The sequence below is a fragment of the Xyrauchen texanus genome, chromosome 37 (genome assembly GCF_025860055.1).
Source record: "Xyrauchen texanus isolate HMW12.3.18 chromosome 37, RBS_HiC_50CHRs, whole genome shotgun sequence".
Classification (NCBI taxonomy): domain Eukaryota; kingdom Metazoa; phylum Chordata; class Actinopteri; order Cypriniformes; family Catostomidae; genus Xyrauchen; species Xyrauchen texanus.
Genome location: NC_068312.1, coordinates 12,231,180 through 12,248,644, shown reverse-complemented (window position 1 = coordinate 12,248,644; position 17,465 = coordinate 12,231,180). Strand labels below are relative to the sequence as shown.

The following is a 17,465-nucleotide window of genomic DNA, read 5'->3' as shown; positions in this document are numbered from 1 at the left end:
AGTTAATTGTGCCTTTAAACAGCTTGGAAAATTCAAGAAAATGATGTCAAGCCTTTAGGCAATTAGCTTCTGAAAGGGGGTATACTGAACTGGAGGTGTACCTGTGGATGTATTTTAAGACCTGCCTTCAAACTCAGTGCCTCTGCTTGACATCGTGGGAAAATCAAAACAAATCAGCCAAGACATCCCAAAATTGTGTACCTCCACAAGTCTGGTTCATCTTTGGGAGCAATTTCCAAATGCCTAAAGGTGCCATGTTCATCTGTACAAACAATAGTACGCAAGTATATTCACCATAGGACCACGAAGCCATCATACCACTCATGAAGGACACAAATTCTGTCTCCTGAGATGAACGCAGTTTGGTGCGAAAAGTGTGAATCAATCCCAGAACAACAGCAAAGGACCTTGTGAAGATGCTGGAGGAAATGGATAGAAAAGTATCTATATCCACAGTAAAACAAGTCCAATATCAATATAACCTGAAAGGCTGCTCAGCAAGGTAGAAGCCACTGATCCAAAACCGCCATAAAAAAACCAGACCACAGTAAGGTGCTCATGGGGACAAAGATCTTACTTTTTGGAGAAATGTCCTCTTGTCTAATGAAACAAAAATGTAACTGTTTGGCCATAATTGCAATCATTATATTTGGAGGAAAAAGGGTGATGCTTGCAAGCTGAAGAGCACCATCCCAACCGTGAAGAATGGGGGAGGCAGCATCATGTTGTGCGGGTGTTTTGCTGGAGGAGGGACTGGTGCACTTCACAAAATAGATGATGCCATCTGGCCAAACAGTTACATTTTTGTTTCATTAGACAAGAGGACATTTCTCCAAAAAGTAAGATCTTTGTCCCCATGAGCACCTTACTGTGGTCTGGTTTTTTTATGGCGGTTTTGGATCAGTGGCTTCTACCTTGCTGAGCAGCCTTTCAGAAAATGATGTGGATATATTGAAGCAACATCTCAAGACATCAGCCAGGAAGTTAAAGCTTGGTCACTAAAGGGTCTTTCAAATGGACAATGACCCCAAGCATCAAATCAATCAATCAAAATCAAATCACTTTATTGTCACACTACCATATACACAAGTGCAACAGTAGGTGAACCTCTTGTGTGCAGTTCCGAGCAACATGGCAGTCATGACAGTGACGAGACATATAACAATTACAATAAACAACGTATTTACACAACACAATTTACATTTCAAATGTATGCATACTTACTCAACACAATTTACATATCAAATGTATGCATACTTACACAACACAATAATTATATACAATGTACAGTAACCACTACACATACCTCCAAAGTTGTGGCTAAACGACAACAAAGTCAAGGTATTGGAGGGGCCATCACAAAGTCCTGACCTCAATCCGATAGAAAATTTGTGAGCAAAACTGAAAAAGCGTGTGCAAGCAAGGAGGCCTACAAACCTGACTCAGTTACACCAGTTCTGTCTGGAGGAATGGGCCAAAATTCCAGCAACTTATTGTGAGAAGCTTGTGGAAGGCTACCCAAAACATTTGACCCAAGTTAAACAATTTAAAGGCAATGCTACTAAATACTAACAAAGTGTATGTAAACTTCTGACCCACTGGGAATGTGATGAAGGAAATAAAAGCTGAAATAAATAATTCTCTCTACTATTACTATTATTTCACATTCTTAAAATAAAGTAGTGATCCTAACTAACCTAAGACAGGGAAGGTTTTCTATTATGAAATATCAGGACTTGTGAAAAACTGAGTTTAAATGTATTTGGCTAATGTGTATGTAAACTTCTGACTTCAACTGTGTATGTAAATTAAGCTTAGTCAGCGATGGACTGGGACTTTAAAATCAGCCCAGGTCCTACAGTATACTTGGGCCAAATGCCAAAAGCAGAAGCCAAAAGTGTTGCTTTTGAACTAGTAATGATGGCTTTTCCTGTTTCTAATTAGTTTTTGCAGTATTAAGGACGCATGTAGTTATACATCTGAATGCATATACTATCTTTACAGTCTGAGAATATTATCATAAAAATTAGAACGTTAAAAAAGCGCAATTCCTTCAGATTGATTTTATCAATGACAGTGTCTCTAAGTGGAAACAGACAAAAAGACAACGAAGTACCATGATGAAAGTATATTTGTAGATGACATATACAAGGCAGCTGATGTCGTAAACATTAAACATGAACTGCACAAGTTCATCCATAAATGAAATCAAAGCAATACACAATATAAGGCGCAGAAAATCCAAATATATATCATTCCAAAAGTACTTAATGTTTGTGCTCTAACTCTCTTTAAAGTTAGGTAGGAATGCAAACTTACAAGTACTTCTAGAGTACTTAAATGCACAAGCTGTAAAAAAGGTTAAACATGCTAAAGGAAAAAAAGAAAAGAAAAAGTTAAACCTCCATAGTGTTTCCATGGAAAAATTTGGACCACTTTCCTGGTGCATTACATTTGAATTTATATTAATAATCATCGCTGTTTATTGGTTATTACTAACCCTGATATGCAAGATATCATCCTCTAATGATGGTGGTTTGTTAGCTGCATATGCAATTGATGAAGATGAATATGAAGATAAATATTCTTGGTCTTCATTCATTTGGGTTACTATAACAGCTATAATCTTGGCACTTTTGTAAGAGAGCAACTGCTAATGCATGCCAGGCCACACATGGCACTTTATTAAAAACAAAAGAAAATTAAATAAAACTCAAAACAATCTGTAAAAACAATATACTTCAGTTTGGTCATTTAAGTCACTTGAAAAAAATACAAAATAAAGTAAAACAAATTCTTGCTCTTAAACTTATTACGCCCTTCTCTTTACATTTTCTTCACAAAATCAAGTGGCCCCACACTACTGTAGAAATGTTGAGGGACGGAATAATGTCAATACAGACATCATGAAATGGCAGATCTATGGAATGAAGTAGTAACTGGTCTGTTACTCAAATAATAAATATGAATTATCTCCATCCCACACATTGTTTAAAATACATTATTTAACCATTTTAAAAGATGTCGTAGGACTTAGTCCAACATATATGTATGATCAACTATTATAACTGTCCTCCTGTAATCTCAAGAAGAACCTAAGGAAGAAGGAGTGGATGTTAATAAAGCTAGGTAGTTGTTAGACCAGCTATGATCCAGCCTCTTGTTCCTGTCCCAGCGCTTCAAGTAGCAGGCCCATGGGCGTTCTCTTCAATCCTATACTCTCCAGCTTGTTTTCCAGTTTATTCTTAAGGCTTCTGAGTCTTACTGAGGCATGTATAAGAATCGCTGTGGGAAGAAAGAAAGAATTGCAAATTATACATTAAGCCTAGAGTATCATCAAGACCAGCAACAAAGGAAAATAATGAAATTCAACACGAAATCAAAACTGACTCAACTTTCTTAATGCACATATTGTTAAAGCTACATTATGTAACTTTTTTTTGTTAAAAAATAACAAAATATTATAAATGAGAAAGGGAAACAAAAATCCATCTTCCATACCATCTTTACCCAAATAAACTTTGATAAACCTATAATAATGAGATTAGAGCTTTCGGGAGATATTTTGTGGGAAATTGCATACATACGTCAATCTCTGTGTGTGTGTCTGTAGTGAAATACAATAATTATACTGTAACCGGTGCAGAACTTTTCACTTGCAAGCACACATGTGTATTTGATTTATAATGGCAATAATTTATATAAATAAATCCTTTAGTTCTAGGCTTGCCAAAGACATGTGAGTCTTGAAATGATGTTGGGTAACAATAACAATCTATAAATGAGTTTCCACTGTGGTCTATTTGGCCAGAATATTGTGCAGTTATAAAAACTTCACAGCGTTTGACCTTATCAGCCTAGAAATCTTTGTGTCTAATGTTAACAAATGTTGCCTAACTTTTGTAATGTTATTTATTTCAAAACATCAATGTTTCCAATCAGTCAAAACAACAGCATAAGATACGACACTTCTCTGCTCAGATGACATGTTTTCAGATATCCGTCTGTTCCTTTCTTTCAGTATTTATTTGTCTGTTCAGCTCTGATAAGATGTCCTGTACTCATGTGTACACCGTTGAAGGTACAGCTGAAGCACAACCAAAACAATGTTCTTCCGCAAGACTTTTTTTTTTTACCGCAAGAGGGCCAAAAGTTACTTAGCATAGCTTTAAAGATTCATCCATCTTTCTTCACTCACAAATTACTTACAGTATTTATTTGCAAATATCTGAATACTTTACAATAAAAATTAAAATATACTTTTTCTATACTAAGAATCAACAACTTAAATCGATAGTTGTAAATTTTTCCATTGTTCTAAATTGGATTGCCGTTCGCAATGCTTCATGCGGATGTAGTTCATTCCCTCTTTAAAGACGATAAGTACACAGTCTTGTCTTTTTGTCCAATTTTCAAATATTATTTGGCTTCAAATCAAAGTTTGTAGTGGCATGATTCACTTCAGAGCTGGTTGGTTTGGTTCATGGCTTAGAACTCTGTTATGAAGAATTTTATTAAATCTCTATGGAAAAAAAACTATTTGGAGAAATACTTCCAGAACCAATAAGGCTGAAAAAGTGGGCGGGCACTGTTGCACTCTTTTCCTAATGGATAATTTAATTTCTTCTCACTGAGTTCCCCGTTTCACTCGAGGGAAAAAAATCAGATTACGAAAGTCAAAAGGGGCGTGAACAGTGTTTCACGTTGACTTTAAAGGATCTGATGAAATAAAAGTAATAACTAGCAGAGGTAGGAAAATATATATTCGGAAAATATATCGGTTTTACCTAGGGATGTCAATTTTCATACATTTTCATACTCTGTCGTCATGAATCAATTAATCAATAATATAGAAAAAAGCATGTGGAGGACTCCAAATAGTATGTGCATGTAGCGTACTGTTTAAATATAGTTACAATTTAACACTTAAGAAATAAAAGTATTGGCATTTAAATATTCTTAGTTCAGTGTATTTTAATACATTTAGGCAATGTTTAGTAAGAATTTGTGAATTGTTTAATTACTGTTGTGGATGGTGAGATATTTCGGACCAATGGACAAAGTCAAATCATAAACACAGCACATTTAATTGCTTTTCTGGTGATTGCTGACGTAATTGTAGGTTGGGATAAAAGTAGATCAACAGTGCTTGTTGTCATGTTGTACTTTCACAGAGTGTGCAGAAAATATTAATGCTCATTTATAGAGAAGCGCTCCAACATTTTTTACATTGAGCCAACTTCATCTCTAACTGTGCGTATTTAGGGCTCTTCTGTGAACTGTGCGAAGTGAATAAGTCTTTCTAGCAAGTCAGTCCACTGTTGGCCACCTTAGTTATAGGTTTTAGCAAAATCCACTATCGGTCGACCACTGAAAGAGCGCAACAGTGCCAGCCCACTTTTTCAGCTGTTTGAGTTGCAGAAGTATTTTCCATAGACTTTTCATGAAATTCGTCATAAAAGCATTCCGAGCCATGCTCCAAACCAATCAGCTGATTACAAACATTACAAACTTTGTTTCGAGGCAAAAAACTATTTTGAAAATCGGACAAAAAGATAAAGGTACAAGACTGTGTACTTACAATCCCATGAAGCATTGTGAATGACGTAATCGAATATAAACTGATGGAAATATATAAAAATATTGATTTTTGGTTGTTGATAATAAGTATAGAAACAATATAGTTTACATTTTATTGCAAAATTTTCCAATATTCCAATATATATATATATACAAATATACAGTACATGTAGTTTGATGGGGAAGGGAAACAGACTCGTTATTAAACACGATTTTTAAACAATGAAGTTGAAATAACGTGGACTGATGGCTTCAACAGAAGCATACCATTGATGAACAACCTCTGAGATCACAATAGGTCTGTCTTTAAAGGTTTGTAAGTTATCGGTAAAAATCTATTCGTCTATGAAAAAAATTATAATAGGATTTTTACTTCCGGAACCCAAACTTTGCACTCTATTACTAGTTTTAGTTGTAGCTGAAGTACTCCAAGCTCTGGGTACAGAGAACAGCTGCCACATTGGGATTAATTCAAGGGTTTGAATATACACTGGCATTCAAAGACAACAACTAATACTAACTTAAAATGGGGAAGGCAATGCCAAACAGGAAAACAGCCACTTCTCCTAAAACAGACAGAAGTAGGTAACTGGAGCCCAAGATTGCAGCCAGAGAGAGGGATGGATGAGTCCTCCGGAACCGCCGAACTGCAGCCTTGTTTTCAGCAGCCCAGACAAAACCCAGGAATAGAAGAATCACAACTGTTGCCCCAAGAATCAGCTGAAATGGCTGGAAATACCTATGGCACCAATATACAGAAAGGGGAGAAAAACAAATGTCAACCCTTGTGCGGTGTTTGCTTATGAGCCACACTCATGGTGTTCGTGGGTCAAAAATGACATGAACATACATGTGTAATGTGTATAATACGTGTAGTATATATATATATATATATATATATATATATATATATATATATATATATATATATATTATTATATATATATATTTTTATATGTAAAAACAAATTTTACTAAAGTAAAAACACTAAAATTTTACATTTTAAATGACTAAATGACACCATTAATTTTCATATAAAATAAGCACATTTTATGTTATGTTCACTTCAATAAAAACCTTCATGTCAGTAAATTGAAAGTGTCAAAATATCACAATTTGTCATGCATTGGGGGTCTCTGGTGACATCTGCTGGAATAAAAAAAACAACAATTACATGAAATGAAATGACAGCTATGTCCAGTAGATGCTTCAGTGCTCTATGCATTGGCTCTCTATCAGCCAATGCTTTAAAAAATAACGTAATTTCTTGATATTATCACAAGATACTCTTTGGATATATATTTAGACATTATAAAAACTGTTATTTGTAAAATTGTAAAAAAAAAATCTTATCCACTTGTGTTGAAGTGTCAGATTTTGCATTGATGCTCCAATATGTTGTCAAACCTGACCATCCTGCCACAGTCAAATCTGATTGTTACAAAGAAAAGACAGTTTAAAAACAGAGTTATTATTTTGATAACGGTCATTTATTTCAAACATTAAATTCTAGAATAAACTTTGTCACAGAGGGGTCAGACTTTGGCATTTATAGACAAGTTTATCTACACCTGTGAGGGCCGAATGTCCTCATCAGAGAAACTCTTAAATTGGTCCGATGATGTTGATCTTCAAATCTAGTGATGTGCACATATGTGTGTGATGTTTGGGTTAGGGGTAGAGTTTGGAAATAGAAAATATCATCAGCCTGATATGAAATCAATGGAAGTCATTGAGAGATCACCAATATAATCAAACAAACCTGTGTCTGTGTGTGTGTTTTCTGCATTGTGGATGATTTATAGTCTCAACGCAAACACCACAAGTGTTGCTTTTTATTTTTCTTATGACCACTTAGACTTCTCGAATCAAGATTTATTTGTGTTTAGATAGGTAGTGGAGGAAAAGTCTCCAAGTCTTAACTACTCAGATAAAGGATAACATTTTTATTAAAGGAAAAAATTCAAAATTGGTCAAAAAATTACCCGAAACCCACAAGAGGGTTCAAAAAAAGATTAACCTTTTACCATAAACTTTTAAAACACACCACATTTGCTTCACTCTAAAATGAAACTGTCAGACTCAGAGGGCAAGATCTTATCGTCTGCAAGTGTTTGTAATGTAAGTATGCAACAATGGGGTACAACCCGAGAAAAGTCTGCTTTTTCCATTTCAGTGAGGCGATGAAATAAAATTACAAATGACTGGGGGAGCTGCAATCCGAAAGTGTTCACCACTGAAGACACTCTGAATGAAAGAACACGTCACAGGCGTTTTCTTACCCGACTATGAGCAGCAATGCCACGGAGGATGCAAAATAGTTTGACTGGTAATACAGCAAGTTGTTTATTATTCTGTTATTCCACCGGTCTAAGTTGCGAATATCAGGCACGGCGAATCTGGCCGAACCCAGAAGAAAATCGTCCAATGTTCTGAAAGGCGGAGGCTGGAGGTCGACCATTTTTGACGATGTCGGAAACTACATTTACCAGCATGCACTGCAAACGCGTTTCCACTAAAACTACTGGGAGAACAACGAATAAATAAACAGTCCTTTTCCGTCACATTCTCTTTTTAAACATAGTCTGGTGTAGGCAAAAATGTTTTATTTAAATAAATCAATAAATCATTGCTGAATTTTTGTTCAAACTAAACAATTAAAAAAATATATATCCAATGAAGCGATATTTAAAAAATTGATGACACAAAAAAATTAATATTATTAGTCAAATATAATAATAACTATATTTAAATAAATATTACTTATATTTATTTATATGCACTTCTCACTTAACATTAATGTTGTTCTTCTTTTTATAATTTAATGAGACACGAAATTAAAATTCTCTCATCATTTACTCACCCTCATGCCATCCCAGATGTGTGACTTTCTTCTTCTGCAGAACACAAATTAAGATTTTTCGGAGAATATTTCAGACCTGTAGGCCAAGTGAATTCAATGCAAGTGAATGGTGATCAGACATTTGTAATTCCAAAAAGCACATAAAGGCAGCAAAAGTAATCCATATGACTCCAGTGATTAAATACATATCATCAGAAGGGATATAATAAGTGTGAGTGAGAAACAGATCAATATTTAATATCCATTTTTAGAATAAATCTCCACCTTTGATCAGTCCTGACCAGTAGGTAGTGATATTCATTATAAAGTAAAATAAATTACTTAAATATTGATCTTTTTCTCACCCACAAATATCATATTGTTTCTGATGTCATGGATCAAACCACTGGAGACTTTTGAGCTGCTTTTATGTGCTTTTGGAGATTCGTATGGACCTACAGAACTGAAATATTCTTCTAAAATTCTTAATTTGTATTGTTTTGAAGAAAGTAAGTCTCACACATCTGGGATGGCATGAGGGTGAGTAAATCATGAGAGAATTGTCATTTTTGGGTGAACTATCCCTTTAAAACTGAAGTGTGTAATACTTCTAATTCTGCTAAAGCACCACTACAGAATTACAAAAATAAACACTTTTTTTTTTTTTTTCAAACAACTGACTGAAAACACCCTTCACCTGCCATTAGTCGAACAAACATATAATCCCGCCCCCAACTCATATCATTGGTTGAGCCAATGTTGTTGTGTCAGGCTGGACAGGTCACTCAAAACAACCAGAGGAATACTGAAAGTGCCACAGAGCTGCAGTATTTACACTTTTCTAAGAAATCAGCCAACAAATGGTTTATTTTAATTATTTCTGCATATTGAGCTGGGATAGGAGATTGTTTTTGTACATCAAAAATATTACAATCAGCTTTAATAACATTATTTATTCAAAATTATTGATTAAGACTGAATATTACTTCTAATACAAACCATAGCAACCATCCATCCATCCAGCTTTTAAAGCCTATAGCAACAATACAAATAATTTAAGACAAGATACTCATACATATTCTTTCTTGAAGAGCACCAAAAAAAAAGAAGAAAAATCCATCATATAAACCTGTGATAAATTATAATAAAATGTATATAGTGATGAGTGAGTGTAGGAAACTGCTCAGCACAAAACAACACAGAGAGGATGAATGACACGCTAAAAACTATTTGGTAGAGGAACATTATTAAAGTGCTTAAGATGAATCTTAATTTCAACAACAGTGTCTCTCCTGAATGCACATTATCAAATGGAGCATAAACACAAATGTTCAGTTTGGCATTAAAAGAATGAAGGTTAAGTGGCTCCAAAATTGAAAAGGTGCAAAACATCAAAATAGGACCTAAAAGAGGACCTTTCTTGCTGGTTAAGCAATTGTCCAGGTTCAAGTCATGGATTAGATTAAAATAAACTTTGCATGACAAGTAATGAGACATAGAAAAATGTACTGCAGCCATACATTGCTCATTTGCTTTGTTAAAATTTGAATGATTTAAAACTGTTGTTTTTTCAGGTAAATACTTTACATTTATCTGATCCACTAAGTGCAACTTCCTAAAAATTGCTCGAAATGTAAAATCCTTGAGGCTTTTCTAGTGTAGAATCACTATATATTTTTCTCAACATAAGAATGTTGTCAATACATGATGTGTTGAAATGGGTGTAAACTACAAAAATAATTAAATTGAAGGGATGTGCTTGATGCAAATCTTTGGTTACCAATGTTCCAACTCCTTCCCTTTGCAACAGGACAAAATACCAAAGTGTATATCACAATTCATAAATTATACAATTTACTTACTGTTTGCCCCTGAGTGGCATCAATATAAACATCTATCATCAATAAAAGGATGATGAAAGCTTCTGGCGAGTATCCCCTCCCCTGGTCTCTGGAGAGGGTTCTGTAAACTATGCGGAGGCTCCTAAACTTCTAACAGTCCTCTCGATTTTTTCACAGTCTATTATATTACAGTCACCATGGTAACACAGTGGTTCTAATGATACTGTCCATAACGTGTTCCTTGGCTTCCTTCTTTTGGGGGAAGCTGACTCGGGTCCTCCACAAAGGGACTCGCTATAGAGTGAGACAGAAGACAATGTTAAGGGTAGCAAAATGAAATGAAAATTGGCTATCGAACACAATGCAATGCAAAATGTCTTTTAAATCACATTGAATATAAGTGGTATGCTTATATTGTTAACTCTCTGAATCACACACATGCAAACCTGCAAGTCTATTCTGACATGTGTAACTCACAATTCTGGAACTGCTGTGCTGTGTATCTAGTGAGGAGTATCCCAAAGCCCTCAATAAGGGCAAGCAAAATTCCCCCCATCATCGCAGAGCCCACCATAGCTATTGGCCCACCTGCAATACAAAAATGCACTTAATGCAACTACTTTATCAATAAGCTGTCTTATGATCCAGATGATTCAGATAAATCAATGTAATAGCAAATATGTTTTGTTATTATGGAATACTACGGTCAGGTGATTATTTCCAAATAGATTGCTATATCTCTAAAGTCTACTTTGTTATAGTTGGATTGAGGAAAAATATTGATAATAATACAAAAAACAAAACAAATGTTTGCTAAACTTACTGCGTGCAGCCAGTATAGCTCCAGTCATAGCTCCACTGGTGATGGAGTTCCAAGGGTCTTCCTTTCCCCGTAGACGCACCAAACCACAGTCTATTGTGGAAAAGAGTCCACCCCATATAGCAAAACTACCTGAAGGGTATAAAGAAAATGCATGATGGTATCAGCCTAGTTTTCCTTGTATCTTCATCACTTTATGCTACAATACAAAAAATGACCAAAAAGGTTCAAAAAGAAAAGAAGGAAAAATAAAATCACCTGCAATTTGTGGCGCTCTAACTCTCACGGCATTTGCACTCCCTCTCAGCCTGTGTCGGACACCCTAGAGAAAACAAAGGAATCAGTTTAATGGAATGATAATAGCTGCAGTCAATATTTTTTCCTGATGTCAGTAAACATACCACAGGGGCATTGCGAAAGCCTTTCACAGACTGGAAGACCCCCCCTCCAATGGCCCCCATGGTAAATGCACCCCCACAGTCATCAACTATCCTCCATGGACTAACAAAAGAAAACAAGTAAACAGGTAAGCTTTATTACTGTGGCAAGCAACCTCTGACATGCTATCTTACATAAAAAAAAATAAAAAAAGAGTTAAGGCTGCTAATAAGCTGACATCTGAAGCAAGACGAGATACCACATGATTACAAGTTGTTTATCAAACACTATAGGTTCATATGTAATGTGTCAACAGTGTGTGAACTATAGCAGCAGCATAGTTTAGAGGATGACTGTCCACAAACAAACACATAAATGTACAAAGAAGACAGCAAACGAAAATGTTAACTGATTCAAACATGATCTGTTTCTTCTCATTAACTAAAGTGCGAACATGCCAGAAGTATTGTCACAAAGCTTGTACTTTACCAAGGTTCACGGGCATACTCCTCCATGATAGATAAACAGCTGACGTAAGAGCGGTTACGCAATATTTCTGTGACAAGAGGAGTTGAAAGACAGCTCAATCAAATCTCACGAACGGCTTTTGTGTCACTGCAGACATTTGTTATCTAATCATTATATTCGTCCACTAAATGTATTGTAAGTGCTTTGAGCTTGACATACAAACTGTCCATTCCCAACCATTTCTGTACACGATTAAATAATAAACGATTGTGATTAGTCCATCTTGATCAGCGCTGAGAAAAGTAACAAACACCATCTGTCAACGCTGATAGCGCTCTTGTACACTGGCTTCGGGATCAGTCTGATAATATTGAAGTCTATGTGAAAGTCTCAAATGTTTTGTAATGTTATGAATCTATGGAATGTCTGATGATAATGTACATTTGAATAGGAAACATTAATTATGTTAGGATCAATATATAGACCCAAGATCATTTGTCATTTTTGCTTACTTTTTTATAGTGTTGGGTAAGTTACTCTAAAACAAAAGGTAATTAATTACGAACTACTAATTACATCTCTGTAATTAGATTACTGTACGAATTACTCTGTCTGAAAAGTAATTGCATTACTTATTACTAATTATTTCTAAAACCCTTATCAACCTCGACCAGATGAAAAATACAAAGATAGACAAAATATGTTATTTTTAATCTTTCAAATTAATCATATAAAATCAAATAAATTATTAATGAACTGGCCAAAGAATTTTAAGAGGGTTGCATTAAATTAGAAAACATATATTTTAACATAATATGTTACATTTCGATTCACTATTCACTATTGTTTTATATAGAATTGTTCTAGAGTCTATACAATATTTAACACAATTACATCAGAAGTAATTGTTATTAAATAGTTAATCCTAACTTTACTTTTTCTTCAATGACAATGTCATTTAATTACATTAATGAATTACTATAGTAAAGCATTACATCTAACACTGGTTTTATACCAATATAAAAAGCATTCAAAATGTTTCTCCTCGACTTTACAGCAATTATGAACCTGTTTTTAATTTATTTGTTTTATTATTGCCTAGAACAATCTGCACACTTGCATAAGTTGCTTACTGTAAAAAAAACAATGCAACTAAAAAGGAAAGTGCAAATAATAAAAACAGCAAGAGGGAAACAATTAAAAGAGGTTATAAATAAACAGTATTCGTTGATATTTTCGAGTTTTTATCTATATCATTTATTAATTATTGTTATGATTATTTGTGCTATTAATGGACAATAAAAAAATATGATATATGAAATAAATCAGCTATACTGTGAGAAGTGGATTCAAGTATTTACATTTATCTATGAAACATTTCACAAAAATAATAAATATATTGAACCTGTGAGTTTTTGTTGTTATAATAAAAAATTATATCAAAAGCGTGAATACACGTCAGATACCTTTTTACCTATTAGAGATAGTTGCTCAAATCCTTCCAGATTTCTTTTTTAAATACCACATTAACAAAAAAATATGTTCAATCGTCTCATCTTGTTACAAAATATACAATTTGTCAAATTTTGTGTAATTATAAACCTCATATCAAAACCAACCACCACACTGATATTGAAACACCATAGCGCACCAGGACGATAAAAATGGCTACATTATGTAATCAATAAATAAATATGGTCGAAATCCAGTAAACGGCAGTCTCATCAATGAACGGCAGTCACGTAGACTTCTGATGATGTGGCGAACGTCAAAAAAGTTTTTATCAATACCTTTCATGTATTAAAATGTATTTATTCCATGTCTCTTTGACCTCAGTGCAAACTGTTAGCTGTAATTGTCAAAATTGTCCGAGCGAGGGCGAAGGTGTAGGGCCCGTAGAGCACAGAATGTTGGGGAGACTTTGTTCTTCAACTATCAGTTAAATTCTTATGGATCATTTGTGTGAAATCTGCTGTGCATCCTGGCAAGAACTGCGGTAAGTGATGGTTATCATAATGTATAATAATAACACTAAAGACCAAATGCTGTGGCTTTTACAGTTAGTTGAACGCCTGCTTAAAACTATGCTATATTTACACCATTAATATGCCGGTGTTATGGGTCAACTGGTTTTCATGTTAACTGGTGACCTCCTTCCGTTTTACACCAGATGTGAAAGACCGGTGTTCTATCGAAGTCTGTTCCCCTATGTTTTCCCTTAGGTTAGTGTTCAAAGAATTCAAAATCGGACTCTGGTGACATAAAAAGACACTTACATGCCCAAACTGATATCCCTGACAGGGCCAAACCAGGGACTCAATTTGGACAGTGTAGTGGGAGAGATTCTACATCAACTGTCAAACATGTTGGCAATGCTGGCGAAGGTCGTTGCGGACTTGGAGGATCTTGCTGTAATACGTCGATCAATCACTGCCATGGAGATGAAATTCTCTGAGTTGGTTACAAGAGTGTCAGATGTTGAGAAATGGACTGATAATCTGGAGTCATCGGAGAGGGAATTAGCTGCTAATCAGACTTGGAATGCATTTGGGAAAAATTGGAAGACCTCGAGAATCGTAATTGGCGAAACAATGTCCAAATTGTTGGAATTTCTGAGAACGAAGAAGGCCAAATATGTTGAAATTCCTAGATGAGCTCTTACTGAGTCTGCTCAAAATAACAGGCCATAAGCTGGAAATCAAGCAGACTCATAGTCTTCTGACTTGGAGATCCGCAGAAAGAGACAGGCCCCAATCAATTCTGGCCAAATTTCTGAGATCATCCGATAAAGATCTCGTGTTACACGAGGCGAGGAGTAAAGGAAGGGTTTCTTGGAAGAACCACAACATTTTCTTGTTCCTAGACTTTGCAAATTCGACAAGAGAGAAACGTGATTGATTCAAGGAATGCAAGAAACCCTTACATAAACGGAAGGTTGCTTTGATGTTCCCGGCCAAATTGAGAATAGATACTAAGGATGGCCACAACAAGCATTGTCCTTCATAAAGTCAATGACTGAGTAAGTAATTGTGTGATGCTCTTGATACAGCCAAGTGGACCTGACTCACTGAGCATTCACTTGATTGTCTGAGGATGCTGGGCGCCTTCTTTGTTTCTTTTTGTGTTGGTTCTGCCTAGCGGCTGGAGTTTGTTTTGTAGAGGAACACTACACGTGGATGAATCTACACATTCCTTGTGTTTATCCCACCTAATGGCTGGAGTTTGTTTTATAGATTATCTTCTGTTTTATAATTTTTTCTTACAAATTTTGTATAGAAACACCAGACTTGAGCAATCCGATGGCAAAGTTGTCACGGGGGCTCTTGTTGGTGTACATGGACTGGATGGACGCAGGTTGGCGCTGTCGTGCACAGGGTTAATGCATGTTTTTCTTTTTCTGTTTTTCTTTTGTTCTGGGGAAAGTTCGGGGGTTAATTGATTGTTGCATCATTATAATCAGATTTTTGACACGCAATCTATTTTTTTTAATATGTCAAAATGTAAAATGTTAATATGAGTGGATTGTCTTTCTCCATGTGGTATGTGAATGGGTTTGGGCACCCCATAAAAAGAAGGAAGGATATTTCTCTTCTTAAGGCCTTGACACAACAAACCGACATCAAAGAACTAGCACCGAATAAAGCAGACCTAAGTCTGAGTCAAAAAGTTGCTCTTGAACACACACGCACACACACTAAGACGACACCCGATGGCCATCTAGCACGTCCGTTCTGTGCCTGTGTGAGAGGAAATAACTTTCTGTACCAGCAGGTGGCAGTAGTCTGTATCAAAACGGGAAACCGGAAGAGCTAGTGACTGCTGGGATACAAAACATAATCAAAGCTGCGCTTGCTTACCATTTTCACACAAATCTCTGGCCTCTCCTGAATCATCAAGAGCAATTCTGTGTGTTCCCTCTTGACTTCGTCGTTTGCTTGCTTCGTCACTTCCGTTTTTCTTCTCGTGCACTGGTTTGCTAAGCTGAACAGCCAATCAGAATGATCTGACTTGCCAACGAGCTCCGCCGGCTCAATCGGCAGGAAAAAGCAGAGAGGGACCGACATCCCGACATTGTCCGACGGCCGACCGTTGACTTGGTGTGTCAGGGCCTTTAAGCGTAAGAAATATGATATAGTGTTTCTTCAAGAAGCACTAATTTCCCAGCAGAAAGCTGAAAAATTTGGCAAGATATGGGTTGGACATGTTTTCTTTAGTGCTGGCTCAGTGCAGGGTAGTCATTACATTGATAAGAAAATATCTACAATGCAAATGTCTCAAACAGATTAAAGATAAATTAGGTAATTATTGTTTTAGCAGAAATTCAGGGGCAAAGTCTTATTTTGGCTAATATTTTCGCACATAATATTGGTGATCAGGGCTTTTTTATAGATCTTGATGGGCTGTTGCATGCTGTTGGCACCCCTCATGAAATATTATTGGAGGAGACTTTAATACTCACAAAAGTGTGTAAGCCCCCTAGAGCAACATTGATGCTTCACATGGTGTGTAAAAATCTTAAGGTCTTACAGATATTTGGAGACTTTTGAACCCATCTAGTAAGGAAGGTTTTCATCAGTCCATAAGATTTACTCTAGAATAGATTTTTTATATATATATCTAAGTCCCACATTTCATTTGGTGTTGATTGCTCAATTGGAAACATTTTAGTCTCAGATCACGCCCTGGTGAGTTTAGAGATGTTGCTACATATGGAGAAAAGGAAATCATATAGTTGCCGTTTGAATGTATCCCTTTTGCAAAATCCTGAATTCCAACAAATGTTAAAGGCTGAAATCAATGGTTATATGGAGACCAACTGGTCCTCAGTATACTCTGTGGGTGTGGCTTGGGAGGCCATTAAGGCAGTTCTTAGGGGCTGGATCATACAGTATGACTCATTCACAAATCAAAAGCACAAGAACTCGTGGAAATGGAAGGGAATATTAAAAGTGCCGAGACAGAGCTGAAGTGCCGAATGTCATCTGATGGCATTTAAATTGACCTGATTTAAATACAGATAAAACACAATTTTGTCATGAAGGGTGGAGTTTTAGCTATTCAGGGCAACACAGTCATACTTTGAGTTATTGGACAAGGCAGGAAAACTCTGGCTAGATGTATAAAACAGAGAGAGTCTTTTTCTACCATCCCCTTAGTGAAATATGCTGGTGGTGAAATATTTAACTCAGCCATTGATATTAGTAATGCTTTTCAAAAATTCTACCTTGATATACTATAGTTTCAAGTCTTTGTTTACTGATGAGGATATTAGAATCTTTGTGGAACCATAGAACTTCCTAAACTGTCGGCTGAGCAAACAAATTCTCTTGATTCTGAGATAACCTTGCAGGAGCTTGGCAAGGTAATTAAGGCCTTACCTACAAGCAAGGTTCCGGGGCCAGATGTCTTTGCCGCTGAGTTTTTTAGATCTTAATTTCAGATTATTTTACTCTGGATAGGGGCACCCGGCAGGGTATCCCTCTTTCCCCATTATTGTTTTGTCTTGCCCTGGAACCATTAGCAGCAACGATAAGAA

General features: G+C 35.8%; 2 protein-coding genes across 2 annotated transcripts; both read right to left on the bottom strand.

Annotated features, from left to right (window-relative positions):
* Positions 1–853: 853 nt before the first annotated feature.
* praf2 (PRA1 domain family, member 2) lies at positions 854–8,070 on the bottom strand. The gene is made up of 3 exons (XM_052108594.1): positions 7,863–8,070; positions 6,102–6,319; positions 854–3,285 (listed from the first exon to the last, which is right to left on the bottom strand). The coding sequence occupies exons 1-3, from the start codon at positions 8,039–8,041 to the stop codon at positions 3,146–3,148; spliced, it is 537 nt and encodes a 178-aa protein (XP_051964554.1). The 5' UTR covers positions 8,042–8,070; the 3' UTR covers positions 854–3,145.
* A 1,187-nt stretch (positions 8,071–9,257) lies between these two features.
* timm17b (translocase of inner mitochondrial membrane 17 homolog B (yeast)) lies at positions 9,258–12,109 on the bottom strand. The gene is made up of 6 exons (XM_052108931.1): positions 11,951–12,109; positions 11,485–11,584; positions 11,342–11,405; positions 11,087–11,215; positions 10,741–10,851; positions 9,258–10,557 (listed from the first exon to the last, which is right to left on the bottom strand). Exons 1-6 carry the CDS (start codon positions 11,974–11,976, stop codon positions 10,478–10,480), a joined length of 510 nt encoding a protein of 169 aa, XP_051964891.1. The 5' UTR covers positions 11,977–12,109; the 3' UTR covers positions 9,258–10,477.
* Between the last annotated feature and the right edge of the window lie 5,356 nt (positions 12,110–17,465).

What these genes read in the sequence shown, in the direction of transcription:
- praf2 (XM_052108594.1), bottom strand. Translation starts at nt 8,041, where the DNA reads ATGGTCGACCTCCAGCCTCCGCCTTTCAGAACATTGGACGATTTTCTT. An exon ending in GCATTGCTGCTCATAGTCGG is followed by an intron (nt 6,320 to 7,862) that starts GTAAGAAAACGC and finishes TTGGTGCCATAG; the next exon opens with GTATTTCCAGCCATTTCAGC. An exon ending in CATTGCCTTCCCCATTTTAA is followed by an intron (nt 3,286 to 6,101) that starts GTTAGTATTAGT and finishes TTCTTCCCACAG; the next exon opens with CGATTCTTATACATGCCTCA.
- timm17b (XM_052108931.1), bottom strand. Translation starts at nt 11,976, where the DNA reads ATGGAGGAGTATGCCCGTGAACCTTG. An exon ending in GCTTTCGCAATGCCCCTGTG is followed by an intron (nt 11,406 to 11,484) that starts GTATGTTTACTG and finishes TGTTTTCTCTAG; the next exon opens with GGTGTCCGACACAGGCTGAG. An exon ending in AGCTATACTGGCTGCACGCA is followed by an intron (nt 10,852 to 11,086) that starts GTAAGTTTAGCA and finishes TTTGTATTGCAG; the next exon opens with GTGGGCCAATAGCTATGGTG.